The sequence below is a fragment of the Gekko japonicus genome, unplaced genomic scaffold (assembly GCF_001447785.1).
Source record: "Gekko japonicus isolate JY-2015 unplaced genomic scaffold, Gekko_japonicus_V1.1 scaffold1039, whole genome shotgun sequence".
NCBI lineage: Eukaryota > Metazoa > Chordata > Lepidosauria > Squamata > Gekkonidae > Gekko > Gekko japonicus.
In genome coordinates, this window is record NW_015164218.1 from 492,325 (window position 1) to 507,356 (window position 15,032).

General features: G+C 46.6%; 1 protein-coding gene across 1 annotated transcript in view; it reads right to left on the reverse strand.

Annotated features, from left to right (window-relative positions):
* PLXDC1 (plexin domain containing 1) overlaps positions 1-15,032 on the reverse strand; it is a 93,240-nt gene that overhangs the window by 53,971 nt on the left and 24,237 nt on the right. The window contains exon 2 of the mRNA XM_015408516.1: positions 13,192-13,358. Within this exon, the coding sequence (XP_015264002.1) occupies positions 13,192-13,358 (167 nt within the window). The remainder of the gene's footprint in view (positions 1-13,191; positions 13,359-15,032) is intronic.

A 15,032-nucleotide genomic window follows, 5' to 3' on the forward strand; every position in this document is an offset into this window, starting at 1 on the left:
CCCAGCGTGCCCGGCGTCATCACGTCACCTCTGGCTGACGTGCATGCGGCGTGTGCGCGCTCAAGACGCCATCCGGGACCCCCCCGCCGCGGAAGAAAAAGAACTTGGCAACCCTACTGTCTGCAGCACCTTCTCCCCATCTCTGCTCCCTAAGAGTGAACACCCTCCTCTTTTGGGCAAGGCCTTTTATTCCTTCTTCCCAGGCACCACCCTCGACTCCTCTACCGGTGTAAATTTTTCCTCCAAATCCCCTGCTAACCAGTCACAGGGTCCTAGGGTTGCCAAGTCCTTACCGTAGGTATAGCGGGGGAGTCCAGCACTGCTCCAGGAGTTCATGCAATGACGGCGGCCCTGCCCCCAACGCGCCCGACGCGACTGCGTTACTTCCGGGTGACGTGCTGACGCCGGGCACGTTGCGTGCTTTGGGGGTAGGGTTCCCCCTGGGGCCCAATCCGCCGGCGGCACGTAACAGGCCTCTCGGTCAGGGGTTTCCCCGCCCCCGGGGGGACTTGGCAAGCCTACAGGGTCCCAAAGGAGGCCTGGGAAATGTAGGCCTGGTAGCTACTCTAGTACAGGCTTCCCTAGTGCCACTAGGCCTCCCTAGAGCCTATACACCACACTGCTATAGGCCTAGGGTCATGACGACAATGTACACAGATTGGGTCTGAGGTCTCCATCCTGTGTTGTTATCATCCGTGAGCTGTAGGTTCACCTAAGTTCTTGAAATCATGGTGCCTGATCTGGATCAGGATCGCAAGACACGTGGATGTGGTGAAGGGGCTTCAGAACCCATTGCATATTTCTGCAACTTGAACTGGCCCTGGGGGTAATATGGGGACCACTGGGGAAACCCGGGTTTCCTGGACTACATAGGGGTTTCACCAATGAAGCCCCTTCTCTACGTGACCACGGTTCTCATCCAGGCTGAGCACCTTGCACACAGGAATCGAGAAGAACCTGCAACTCACATCTGACTGTTACACAGAGTGGGGACACCAAGCCCAGGCTGTGTACTCCATATTGTGTGAAATTGGCCCTTTCAACTGTGTACATACATTCCTTTCCCGATGTGTAAAGGCATGAGGAGGGTAGAATAAACAGTTGTCCCAGACTGACAGATCCCCCACTCTTGCTTCAAGTCTCCGCTCCCTGGTAGATTCCATTCCCCAGACAAGAGGTCATGCAATAGCAGGGTCTCAGGACATGGATGGAAGGCATGTGATAGTAGCAACCTTGCCGAACTGATGCTTGTTTGGATGTGAGTACTGTCTGGGGATGGGGCAAAGACTTCCTGGAAATCATATGGACATAGTCTTAAATCCCATGAGTGAAGGAAATTGGGTAGGGTTGCCAACCCCCAGGTGGTTGTATCAATATATAAACACTCTGTGAATAATTTACGAACAAAAGCAGAAAGATTGTAAATGGCATAACTGTTTATAGCAATGCGAGTTCTACCTGCAAAAGTGCCTTTGTCGTGTATTTTATTTAGTGTGATTGTCCAAAGTTATACATTGGAAGTATCACCAGACCTTTGAAACTAAGAATTATGGAACACATCACAAGAAATAAACGGCAAACAAAGAAAGCCCTACTCACAGAGCATTTTGTCTCTAAAAACCATAAAGAAGATCAGTTTAGATGTGGTGTGCTCTTTGTTGCAGACTCAAAATGTCCATTGGCTACAAAGGAATTACTTCACCAGGAACACAGGTGGATCTTTAAATTAAACACTTGGATCCCCAATGGTTTGAACACTGACTTTGATTTAAGTTGTTTCTTGTAAAATTCTGTAAAGTGCTTGTAAGTATGTTCTTTCAGGTTAGTTTCCCTTCCTTTAGTTTACCCACCAGTTTCATTAAAAAAAATTGTTCTAGAAGTAAAAATGTAAAATAGGATAGTGTGTACTGATGTAAGTGGTTTCAGAATACTGCCATTACATACTTAATGATGAATGTTGCGTACTAACCACTACTATTCTTGTAGAAGCCTGTTTGGAAGAAAGAAAACATGTCAGTTGGGTGATTTGATTTGGAAAACTGGTTTAAGGAGATTTGTTACGTTTGCATTTCAGTAAGTATGTATGTTTTGGCAACTGGGGATGTAGTAAATATGTTATAAATAGTGGATATGACATAGAAATATATTTTCAGTTCCACAGCCAAGAGTACCAGCTATCTGAAGAAGCGAAAAGTGAACGCGGAAGTGAAGCCAGCTGTGCATAGTTGCTACTCCTACAGATGTGGAACTTTTTTCTCATGAAACTGTTTATACATAGGATTGGTGGACTTTATTCTGAGTTTTTCCTTTGTATTAAGTACTTTTTGATCCTAGCTCTTTAAGAAAATATATAAGGGTGTTTGTTGAACTTGATAAGAATTTATACTGTTTGACTGGATTTGTACAATACAGTCTTTCTGCTTTTGTTCGTAAATTATTCACGGAGTGTTTCTATATTGATACAATCCCCTCCCTTGAGCTCTCTTTTTGATATATAACCCCCAGGTGGTAGCAATTACAACTGGTCTCCAGGTGACAGAGATCAGTTCACCTGGAGAAAATGGCCGCTTTGGAAGGTGAGCTTGATGGCGTTATACCTCACTGAAGTCCCTCCCCTCCCCAAACCCCGCCCTCCTCAGACTCCACCCTTAAAATCTCCAGGTATTTCCCAACCCAGAGCTGGCAACCCTAGAAGTGAGATATAAATAACTAAGAAGACTTGGATTTATACCCCGCCCTTAACTCGCAGTCTCAGAGCAGCTTACAATCTCCTTCCATTCCTCTCCCCACAACAGACACCCTGTGAGGTAGGTGGGGCTGAGACAGCTCTGAGAGAACTGTGACTGATCCAAGGTCACCCAGCTGGCTGCATGTGGAGGCGTGGGGAATCAAACCCGGTTCTCCAGATTAGAGTCCGCCACTCTTAACCACTACACCAAAATGGTTGATGCCTCAGTCCTCCGCTGAACATCACCATACCAGCTCATACCAGCAGCCTAGTAGCTCAGCATCCCATCTTCTAACCTCGATTCAAACACCCTGGGGACAGTGTACAAGAACTTGTCTGTCAGTTTTCCAGCATCTAGCAAACAGAGCTATCTCATCCCCAAACTCACGCTTCTGGCTGTCGTAACTATTAGCTGCTGGCAAACCTCTCCTCCAAGTATTTACTTCATCCTTGTTAAACCAGTTGATGCTTGCAGCCTGTCTCAGCTTTCTGTGGAATTTAATTTCACGGGTTAATTACACTTAATTTTTTAGAAAGTCTCTGTTATGTTTTCATTTCTACAGCTCACTTGCTGCTTATAAATTTCAGCAGCTGGACTCAAGAGGGTTTTTTTTTAACTTTGTAAGGAAAATATTTTTTTTCTCTATTTATTCCCTCCAATAATAACAAAGAGTTCAACAACAGCACAGAGAAAACAGCATACAAATATCCGAAATATTGTAGCGTGAAGCTTTGCAAGCTGGAGTCTGCTTTGGCAGATGTTCTGGCTCACTTATACAGCAATAAGTCTGTTCATCTTTAAGTTGTCACTTAAGTTGTCACTTTGTTGTGCTTGCCACAACAAAATTTGCTGTCCCCTCCGGAATTCTCTTTAGATCTTCTAAACCTCTGTTGTGTTTCCTATCAGTCACATATTCTTTTTTTTCTACATTGGGCTTTTTGTGTCTTCAAGTCAAACCTTTGGTCACCCATAGGCAATCCTAAACTGAATTACACCTCCTGTTGAAGTCATTGGGGGTCAGAAGGGTGTAACTCTGTTTTGGAATACAGGGCTGAGACCTTTTTGACTTTGAAAACAGACCAAAGGACCTGACACCATTCAAGCTCCGTGCTAGCCAAATTTTAATTCTTGGAACGCCGTCAAAACCGGGTGGATTTCACAGCAATGTCGAAGGCAGGATCTGGCCTCCAATACAGGGCTTCAGGGGTTGGCTGCCTCTTTTACCTTGTTGATGAGCCAAGGTTCTAGTTTTGTTGAAAAGAGTGTTAATTCAGGATTTGCCCCACTGGTGTTTTAGGACAAATGAGCTAAGCTGGAGGTGCTGACCCAGTGATCTTTTTCCACAAAGGATTTGTCAACAAGGCTGGGAGACAAGTTCATTGGGGGGGGGGGAATTAATCCCTCTCCTATTGCTAGCCAAAACAATTGCTTCCTTGAAGCCTGTGGTTCCACAGTACTTAATTCATAAATGAAAAGAGACTGGAGTTTATGAACAACTTGGAAGACTAGCCCCGAAACTCAAATTTGCATGCCGGCAGAGAAGTTTTCTGGCTTTCAAGGGAACATGAGTAGGGCTGCCAGCCTCCAGGTGGAACACCTGAAGATCTCCCGCTATTGCAATTGATCTCCAGATGGCCAAGATCAGTTACCCTGGAGAAAATGGCTGCTCTGGAGGGTGGACTCTAGCAGAGGTGTCACTCATCTGCTATGAATGTCACTTTGTCAGGCCAGGCCATGTGTCCCATCAAATGGAATGTTTTTACAGGGCTCTTTTTGTAGCAGGTACTCATTTGCATATTAAGTGACACACCCCTAATGTAGCCAATCCTACAAGAGCTTACAGTAGCTCCTGTAAGAAGAGCTCTGTAAGTTCTTGGAGGATTGGCTACATTAGGGGTGTGGCCTAATATGCAAAGGAGTTCCTGCTACAAAAAGAGCCCTGCAGGAGATATAAATTTTTATAAAGGACACAGGCAAACCCAATGAATGATATTCTTTTTTTACTCCAAATACAAACATGCTTAAAACATTAACACTGATTTCCTTAAAGTACTTAAAGTTTCCTTAAAGTACTTCCCTGATGCCCAGCCTCCCACTTCCACCGCCCGTTACACATTAGCACTGGGACAGTATACAGGGACATAATGCACAGCTTCTGTCATCTGGCAATAAAGGTAATGACCAGGTGCTCACGGGCCAGATAAGAGCCCTGGATGGACAAGTTCCAGCCCACAAACCATATGCTTGACACCCCTGCTCTATGGTATTGTACCCTGATGAGGTTCCAGGCTCCACCCCCCTCCAAAATCTCCATGTATTTCCCATCCCAGAGCTGACAACCCTGAACCTGAGACAGGCTTCATTCCCTCTCTATCTTGCTCTATTTCTGGCCTGTTCTTTGCTGCACAAATGCCTTTTGTATGGTGCTCAGTTTTTGATGCTCATGCTCATGTAGGGTTGCCAACCTCCAGGTGGTGGCTGGAGATCCCCCAGTATTACAACTGATCTCCAGGTGACAAAGATCAGTTCACCTGGAGAAAATGGCTGCTTTGGAAGGTGGCTTCTATGGCATTATGCCCCACTGAAGTCCCTCCGCTCCCCAAACACCACCTTCCTCAGGCTCCATCCCCCCCCCAAATCTCCAGGTATTTCCCAAGCCGGAGCTGGCAAGTCTACGCTTGTGGCAAAGTCCTTGGATTCATTGTCAGCCCTAAGCAGAATATTCCGTTTCTCCAACTTGATTCTGATCATCCTGTCAGCTCTCACTGTGCCTCTGCTGCCATTAAAGAGAGCCATCAAGCTAGACAGATGATGGAGTATAGCAGTTAAGAGTGTCAGACTGGGATCCGGGGGGTGGGGGCAAAAGGGTTTGAATCCTCCCTCTGCAATGGAATAGCATACCTCGCAGGGTGGTCGTTGTGACAAGAGAGGAGAGGAGAAGAATGCAATAAGCCGCTTTGGGTCCTTATGGGCTATCAATAAAATAAGCATGCTGATCTTCCAGATCTTTCTTCCCTCTGGTCCTACGGCCTGTAGACTTGAGTGGTGCCCAGATTTTGATAACATTCCCTGTCTCTTACCGATGTTGGCTGGGATGTACCTGTTAGCTTGATGACAGGCAGTGCCCCTCCTTCTTGACTGTTTGGGGACTTCATGCAACTACGTTCTAGGTGCATGAAGGTACTCTGCACAGGCTCAGAGGCACTCTTTCAACTTTAATAGGACTTGGTCTGTTCAAAGCTGAGCACTGCCGCTGAAGAAAACAGATTCTGGGCTAAGACCTGGGAGGTTTGGCTCACACAGTGTCCAGGGATAAGTCCGGCTACATGTGCAGGACCGAGATTTGCTGCCGGAGGTAAACCGAGAGGCAACGGCAAGTTGCAAAAAGGCTAGCTGCAGAGCCGTCGCTCCAGCTATCCCGTTTTCTCATTTGCAAAAAGACAAGCTAGCGGCTTCCAATGTGTTCTCAATAAAATGGGGGGGGGGGGGGAAAATACATTAACACAGCGAATGCCAGAGATGGGTGGACTTGGCTGCTTGCTCCCCCTTCAGCATTACCTCATCCCTGGATCGCGATTATGTCCCAATCTGCCACCTTGACTTGGTTACAGCAGAAATTAAGAGGAGAGAAAGAAAACAAGCAAGAGGGGAAAGGAGAAGGGAAAAAAGTGATCCTGAAACAAGTTTGTTCTGTGAGAAGGAAATAAAGTTTCATAGTCTCCTTTTGGTACTTGCTGAAATTTGTTTTTCACTGTGTTTCCCCCACCCCTCCCCCTCTGAGTTCTTCCTTAAATCTGAGTCCTTCACCAAGTTCCAGAGACAGGGGGGGTTGCTGTATTGCTTGAAATATCGGAACTACAAAGTAGGCTACAAGAACCTTGTTCGTTTTAGAAGTGCAAGGACATGGAAGTTTTCAGTTTCTACATAATTCTTCTGCAGGACTGATGAAGAGTGCTGTGCTGTGAGGGTTGCCAGCTTTGGCTTGGGAAAGACCTGGAGATTTGGGGGGGTACAGCCAGGGGAGGGTGGGGTTTGGGGAGGGGAGGGACCGCAGCAGGGTGGGTGGGGTTTGGGGAGGGGAAGAGTCCACCCTTCAGAGCAGCCATTTTTCCCAAGGGAACTGATCTCTGTAGTCTGGAGTTAAATTGAAATTCCAGGAGATCTCCAGGTGCTACCTGGAGGGTGGCAGCCCTATGAGACACCAGGACCTGCATAAACCAAGCTGATCCCACAGAAGGCATCATTTTACCTGTGGGGCAAGGTAGACACACATTATTAGCAATCTGATTAATACAATCGCTAAACAGGAACTGATGTTGGAAGGTTAGATGAAGAGAGAAATGATTCCATGCTTGTTTAGCCTTGGGTGTCTCTCCAAAAAGGGCATCAACCAAATCCAGGCCTGTGAGATAAAGGTTCTGTGTGGATTTCACCACAGGATAATGACAGACAACACCGAAGGCAAAGCAGGCATGTCTGTCCAAAAGGCAACAGTTGGTCAGTTCAGATGGAACAAGAAACCACGGTTTCATTAAACTAACTGTAGGCAATTGATCAGCTGAAGCTACACTGCCACAGTAGAGTTATTACCAACCTCAAGGCAGGGCCTGGAGTTCTCCTGGAATGACAACTGATCTCAGAGACTATAGAAAGCTACAGAGGGCAGACTCATTGCAACCTTGGTGAGCTCCTTCTCCTCTCCAGTCTCTGCCTTCCCAGGGCCCTGCCCCATAATCCCCGTGATTTTCCCAAACTGGAGTTGGCAATCCTAACACTAGCTATGGTTAGTTAAGAGAGAAATCTGGCTGTTCTCAACTAGGGCCAGAGCTTTTAGTGCTCTGCCCCCAACCTGGTGGAACTGTCTCTGCCAAATAACACCGGTGCCCTGCAGGACTTATTACAGTTCCGCAGGCCTTGCAAGGCAGAGATGTTCCAACAGGCATTTAGCTGAGGACAGCGATAGTGTCCATCTGGCCAGCCCTCTCCCCCCTCCCCCCAGGAAGGCAGTAGCACAACTGGGATTGTTGATCACCATCTGTTCTTAAACTGTACTGTTGTTATGGAATGGTGGAATTTTATTATTACGGAACTTCTTAGTTATTTTTATTTGTTTACATGGTATGATATAATTTTAGTTTGGAGTGGGTAGTATAAAAGTCGAATATGATAAATAAATAAATAAATAACTCAAACCAGGTTCTGATGTGTCGGGGGAGAGCACTGAAATCTACAGCAGGAAGTTGTTGTCCTGACCTTTGAGGTAAGGAAAGGGTTAATGCAAAAGCCAGGCAATGTATCTGACTAGCGGGGTGGGTGTGTGTGTGTGTGTGGCATTGCTCAGTACATAGTGTTGCCAACTTCAACCTGGGAAATTCCTGGATAATTTGAAGGCAGTGCCCGGGGAAGGTGGAGTTGGGGAGGAAAGGGAGCTCAGTGGGTATGTCATTCCATAGAAGAGTCTGCCATTCAATGCTATTTTCTCCAGAGGAACTAATCTCTGTAGTCTGGAGGTCAGTTGTAATTCTGGGAGAATTCCGGGCCTCACCTGGAGGTTGGCAAGCCTATGTCAGCAGTCAAGAGTAGCCAAAACTTCCCTGCTGTTGTGGTGCTGCGGACCATAAGTAGGATTGCCAGCTCTGGGTTGGGAAACACCTGGGGATTTTGGGGACTGGGTATTAATGCCATTCAGTCCACCTTCCAAGGCAGCCATTTTCTCCAGGTGAACCGATCTCATAAGAACATAAGAGACGCCAATGTTGGATCAGGCCAAAGGCCCATCCAGTCCAACACTCTGTCACACAGTGGCCAAAAATACCAGGTGCAGAGCATCACTTGTCCCAGACTCCCTATCTATACTTTGTGGCTAATAGCCACTGATGGACCTCTGCTCCATATGCTTATCTAATTCCTTTTTAAAGCTGTCCATGCTTGTCACCACTTCCTGTGAAAGTAAATCTCTGTCATTTGGAGATCAGTTGTTATCCCAGGAGACCTCCAGCCACAACCTGGAGACTGGCAAATCTGAAAGCCAGCCGGCGATGCAATGAGGCTTGGCTGGGTGCTGGCTGAGGTATGGGTCAGGGGTAGAGGGAGGCGGGGTAAAGATCAGTGATGCTGTAACCGTGATTTGACAAGGCAGGAATTGGTGATCTTCTGCTGGTCGGATCCCAGTTTCACAGATGGACTACAGTTAAAATAAACTCTGCTTTGTGTTGTCTGAACTGACTGCCTGCAGCAGGAAGCCAAGGAGACAAGAACCCATCAAGCCTGCGAGTGCAGAGCAAGAGTCAAATTTAGTAATGAAAGAAGAGGCCCCCGGTTTCCCCCTGAAGAAGCTCTACAACTCAGGGCCTCACCAATGCTACTCCCACAAGCTGACCAAGGACTCCTCTTTGCCGTCCGTGCCTCTTCTTTCTCCTCTCCTCTCCTTGTTTCGTGGAGGTAACCCACAGCCTCCTCAAAACCACCCATTGCTAGGGATGCCAGGCTCTCGGTGGGACCTGGGGATCCCTGAAATTACAGCTCATCTGCGGACTACAGAGGTCAGTTCCTCTGGAGAAAATGGACACTTTGGAGGGTGGACTTTACGGCATTATAGCTCACTGAGGTCCCTTGTCCTCTTCAGGCTCCATCCCCAAATCTCCAGGAGCTTCCCAACCAGGATCTGGCAACCATAACCCCCATCTCCCACCGGTGGCCAGGGAAGACCTGGCAACCCCACATCCGTTGCTGAGTTTTGGAAGACAGCCTCGTTTCAGTTGGCTGTGCCCACTTTGGCATTCCGCCTCTTCGGACGTCTCAGCAACGGCTGTTTGGTTCTGCTAGGAACCCACAACCCGTGCCTCAGCCAAGGCCTCCTGAGGTGTCACTGCCCACAGCACTAAATTCTCTCCTCTTTTCTACCTCTAGTCAGTTTAAACCATAGGGAAGGAGATTTTGTAGAAGCATTAGGAAAGACAATTTTTATTAGCATTTAGGCATGGAAACGGACCAAGAAAGCCATGGAATCTGTTCCTGTCAGTTTTTAAGGGGGGGGGAGAGCCAACAAATGTATTGGGGATACAGTATAGGATACATACAGAGCTTGCTGCTCTCTTCACGCATTACGAACTGCGCGAGTTAGGTTTGGGGTCCCCACCTACAACAGACATATCATCACCAGGGTTCCCTCTAAGCTGAGTTAGTGTTAGCTAGCTCACAGTTTTTTAGCCTCCGGCTCACACACGTTTGTCTCAGCTCAGGAGGGGATGGCTCCAGAGCCAACTAGTTAAAGCAGCAGCCAAATCGCTCGCTCACAGCGTCAATGCTAGTAGCTCACAAAGTAGGGTTCTTATTCACAGGACTCCACAGCTTAGAGGGAACGTTGCTCACAGGGTGTCTGTTGTGGGGAGGGGAAGGGAGAGGAGTTGGTAAGTCGCTCTGAGACTCCCTTGGGTAGTGAAGGGCGGGGTATGAATCCAATCTCCTCCTCCTCCCCTTCTGCAGTCGAGCAGAATCCTGTCCGTACCAAGCTGATTTGGTGCCCTGTTAGGATCAGGACCATGGCACATGTGGAGAAGGGGATTTAGGTTCCACCACTTTGCCATTTCCCCAGCCTGAAACAGTCCTGGAAGGAGCTATCAGACTTGCTGGGGAATCTCATGTGTATTCCAGGGACAGTGTCAGCTTGGGAAAATGGCACAGGGAGGAAGGCTGATGGCCCTTCTCCATCCACACAATGGTCCTGAGCCTTATCAGGCACCGGACGGACAATGATTGAGGAGAACCTGCGGCTCATGTGTGATTGCGTTATGTCTGACAGAGGCTAGGGACCCCAGATCTAACCTGTGTGTGCTCATAGGGCTGGAAGATCCCTGGAGGGAGGGGATTCTTGGATGGGTGGGGTTTGAGGGGGGGTCTAAACCTATAGAGTCCACCTCCAAAGTGGCCATTTAATCCAGGTATTAAACCTGCAGTCTGGAGAGCATTTCTAATTCTAGGAGATCTCCAGGCCTCACCTGGAGGCTGGCAACCATACTGCTACATAATGTGTGAAGAGATTATCTGTGGGTTTCCAACATATCAGGTCTTTTCACTATACCTTTTTTTGGCAACATGATCTACAGGAACTAGCAAATGAGCTTCTGGGGGTGAGGCATGGAGTGGGGCACAATATGATGATATGACTTCCAGGGCAAGACCTGGATGTGATGTCACGCCTGCAGATTGAGCTGCTGTTGAATACTACAGAGCTGGTACAAAGTTGGCAACTGTGGTCCCTCTGCCAATCCACAAATGCATGCTGGGTCTATAAGTGATACTTCCCATCTGTGTTGGCATCTCTCACTTAGGACCTCAGATTTTCCCCAATCCAACAGTAATGCCTTGCAATGAAGTGAGAGAGCCTCAAGCAGGCCCCTAAAATCCTGCAAATCCAGCCCACATCTACAGCATCAAAACTTTTCAGCTACAGCTGCCGCCGTCACACTATTAAAGTGTGCAGCACATTTCCCCCTGTATTGATTTTGATTCATTAAAATTCGTTCCCCTTTCATCTTAGACGCGACTCACGTTCTGATTCCAGAGCACATAAACAATGGGCCATTGATCTGCTCCAGTCACAGAATTCTCCCCTATAATCAAGCACACTCCTTCAGACTTCTGTTTCCCTCAACTTAGTAGCATGTTAAAGAGGGGCAAACTTTCCGGGAATGAGTCCAGACAAAAGTCTTGCTGTTTTGCACCTGTACCCCCATTCATCATAGACAAATTGTAGAATTTAGGCAAATTACAATTGCCTAAAGTCACCGGGGACATTAAAATCCAAACTGCAGTCCTGGGAGGAGGATGCCTGTGCATGCTAGAAAATAAAAAAAGATCAGTACCAAGACAGCAAGGTCACAACAAGATGGTACAAAATTAAATACAAAAAGAACAGTTGTTTGGACACAGGCCCATTACACACGCACATCTGCAGATTTTTAGAGCAGTAAGCCTTTAATCTTGACTTCGGATTCTGTGCCCACCTTACGCACCATTCTTTTTCTTCCAGTGTGTTTACAGCTACAGTTTTAAAAAAGCACTTTTCTAAATCAAGGTGGAATGTGACATGTTGAGGGTGACGTCTAAAGTTTTTTTTTAATTGCACAATTGCCCCATTGCAGCAGCGCAGTAGCATCCAGCAAGTGCCTTCCATTTAAATCCTTGTGGCTCAGGTTTTATGCATGCATTTTAGTGTTGAATGAAAGGAATGAAAGGAACACAGGCAAAAGGGGAAACTGATGTTGAAACTGACCAGACTTTTTTTTTTAAACTGACAAGCAGTTGTAAAGCCACCTTGTGGAGCACTAGGGGGTTCACTGCTGTGTTATCAGCCACTGTGAAAAATTTATTTCTACAACGAGCCTTTTTCCTTGTGTAGATATAATGTAGAAGGTGATTTCAGCAGCACGCTATCTTTGGCTCTAATCTACCTTTCGTTTAAAGAGATGGCAGAACTCCTATAGAAGGCTGAGCTGATTTCCACCAACTCCCCTCCCTCTGCAGACACCCACTAGGCTGTTCCTGAGGGTCCACTCCCTATTTCTCTAGCTGAGTGGGGTGAGCTGGTGCACAAGGATCAGGACTTAGGAGAGCCCCTTAAAAAGTGCCAGCACCCAGAGTACCATCACAAAAAGATCCCTGATCTACTTTCCATCATTATTTAGCAATACATGCAGATTGTTAGAAGTGGAGGACTTTGCTCTGTCTCCTGTCTCAAACTTGAGAAGTTGGCACCAAAGAGTTTAGGCAGATAGAGAGGCCCAACACAGAGAGCATCCTTTCCTTCCTGCTATCTGATCCTTTCCTTTGAAGCAAAATGCTACTCTAATTAGGGCAATTTCCTGTGCTTCCGCTCTCTCATTCTCTTCTCTCTGGCACACACACACAAAGAAGATGCTTGATCTCCACCTTGCATGTCCAACCTCCAACACCATCTAGTTAGTTAGAATAGGTAATCTATATCTGTCTCTTACCCGCACTCTCAAGCATGTATTTCCTTTAATAAAAGTTGCTTATTAGCTTTAGAACTGACTGCTGACTCCGTGTGACTTTGTAAGTCTGTTGCCACACCTACCCCCAGCTCTGCTGAGTTAAACCCTTTGAGCACTCTGCTATTTTTCCGTGGTTCCCTGGCAGTACCAAGTCCAGAGAATCCAACACAGATTATGTTAAAAACTATGCCTTTTGCTGTGGCATAGCTGGTCCTTCTGTCTCCTTCCCACCAAGCAATTTTAAAGAAATGGAGAGCGAGAGAGAGTGCAAGTGAGGAAGGGCCAGTGGTGGTAGCACGCTGTGGGCCAGATTTGGCACATAGACTGACTGTTGCTGCTCCCTGGCCCAGATCATCCACACGTGACTTTAGAAAGAGCCCACTTGACCCAGAAGCTGTTCTGTCCTTTCAAAACATCCGATTGTACATTGTTTCTTGTGTGACACTCACCACGATCTGAGTCTCGTTCTCTGGCAGAGTGTCAATGGCCAGACTTCCCCCAACAAAATCATGGATGATCTGTGTCTTCTTGTCTTTCGCTGAGGTCTCTCGTGTCCTTCGCTCCCAGGGCTGAGGTTTTGCCCCCGTCACTGATGCACGGTCTTCGGTCCAACCTGCTGGGTAGGAAATAAAAATGAGAAATATTTTATTTGTCCAGAAGGAAGCCACTCCCGCCAAGACAACCTATTGGATCTTCTATTCTGCAAGGAACTCAGGGCAGGGTACATGGGTTTTTCCATTTTAGCCTCACAACAACCCTGCGAGGTAGGTTAGGTCGAGACATCCAGTGAATTTCATGGAGGACTGGAGTGGGGATTTGAAGCAATGTTTTTCCAATCATGGTTCAATATTCTACCTACTATGCTTCACTGGCTGTCAGTGGGGATAAGTGGTTGCATCTAAGAAGGTGGAACTGAGCTGTATTCCTTTGGCTAGAGAGGAATTTGTGATGTCTGCTATACAGTTTGTTGTAGGTTTGAGTGAGCACAGAAATCCTAATTTTCTTCAGAACTACTAAGGAAGTAGATTCTGCACCCATATGATGCAGTTTGTTTCAAGCGCTGAATTGCTCTTGCAGCAGGTAGGAAGTTCTTAGTAATGTTTAATCTAAGGGCCAAATATACATGACTCGGAAGTTCTATGGTTGGAACACCCTCTCATTCGAAAACAAGCAGCCATTGGTGGGGGGAAACTGGATCAGGGCTGTAGGAGAAAGAGAGAGTTAACTTTCCTTCTAGGCTAGAATGGTCTCCCACTCTTGCTGTTCAGAGCCCCTTTGGAAAAAAAACAGGCATAATAAAGGCAGCTATTTCTTCTGCTAGGGCTTTAAGCCCCACTGGGAAAAAAGACAGGTACAATAAAAGCACCTGTCTTTTTCTCTCTCTAAGCCACCAGAGAAACCACCCAGGAGGGAAGAGTTTAAGCTTCCCTTTCCCATGGCCCTGATCCAGACTGTGGTCCTCCATGAACTGCTATTTTGGGCCATATAAGATGTTTGGATTTCTAATCATGGGACCCCAGCATCACACATAGCATGGTCCTCTGTTACCTCCTGGGAGTTTGAACTTAATTGCTTCTTTTCTTGATCTTGGCAAAAGTACAAGTATGAAGGAGACGACAAATACGAGAAGAGGATTTAGCAATGGTGTTCTTAAGCGGATGATACAAATTTGGGCTCTCATAATGAGGCTGAAACCAACATGCAGCACAATTCTCAGAAGTGTTTGCTCAAAAGTATGTCCTATTGAGTTTAATGAGAAAGTAAATTCTATTACCAGGTTGAATCTAGCCAACTTTTTCACTTGGTCTTACCCAATTCCCTTCCTTATTACAGCCCCCATCACATATGGCTTTTGTTCATGCAGATCCTAAGGTCCCCAGAACAGCCTTTTTTGGGTGGTTGAAAGGAACCCATCCTCCTTTTGTCACCCGTAGAAATGCCAGTTTGATCCAACCAGGGCTTTATTTCTGGGGGAACATGCCGGAACAGAGTTCCAGAAGCTCTTCGACAAATTTATTTTAAAAATGTTTAAAAGTTTATGAGTTTTCAGTATACAGATTGAAAATGTCGTTTCCCTCTTGAGAATTCTGGCACTACTACTCCTCCAAAAATTAAAAAAAAAGCCCTGGATCCAACCCACTGAATTCGTTCAGATTTTCTCCCACGTAAGTGTGTTTAGGATTGCAGCCAAAGATAGACAACTTGAAAGGAAGGGGGAAGAGAAGGAAAGGGGGGGGGAACTATGGAAGGATAAAACCAGGAAAGTTCCGTTAAATACTGTTGAAATCTA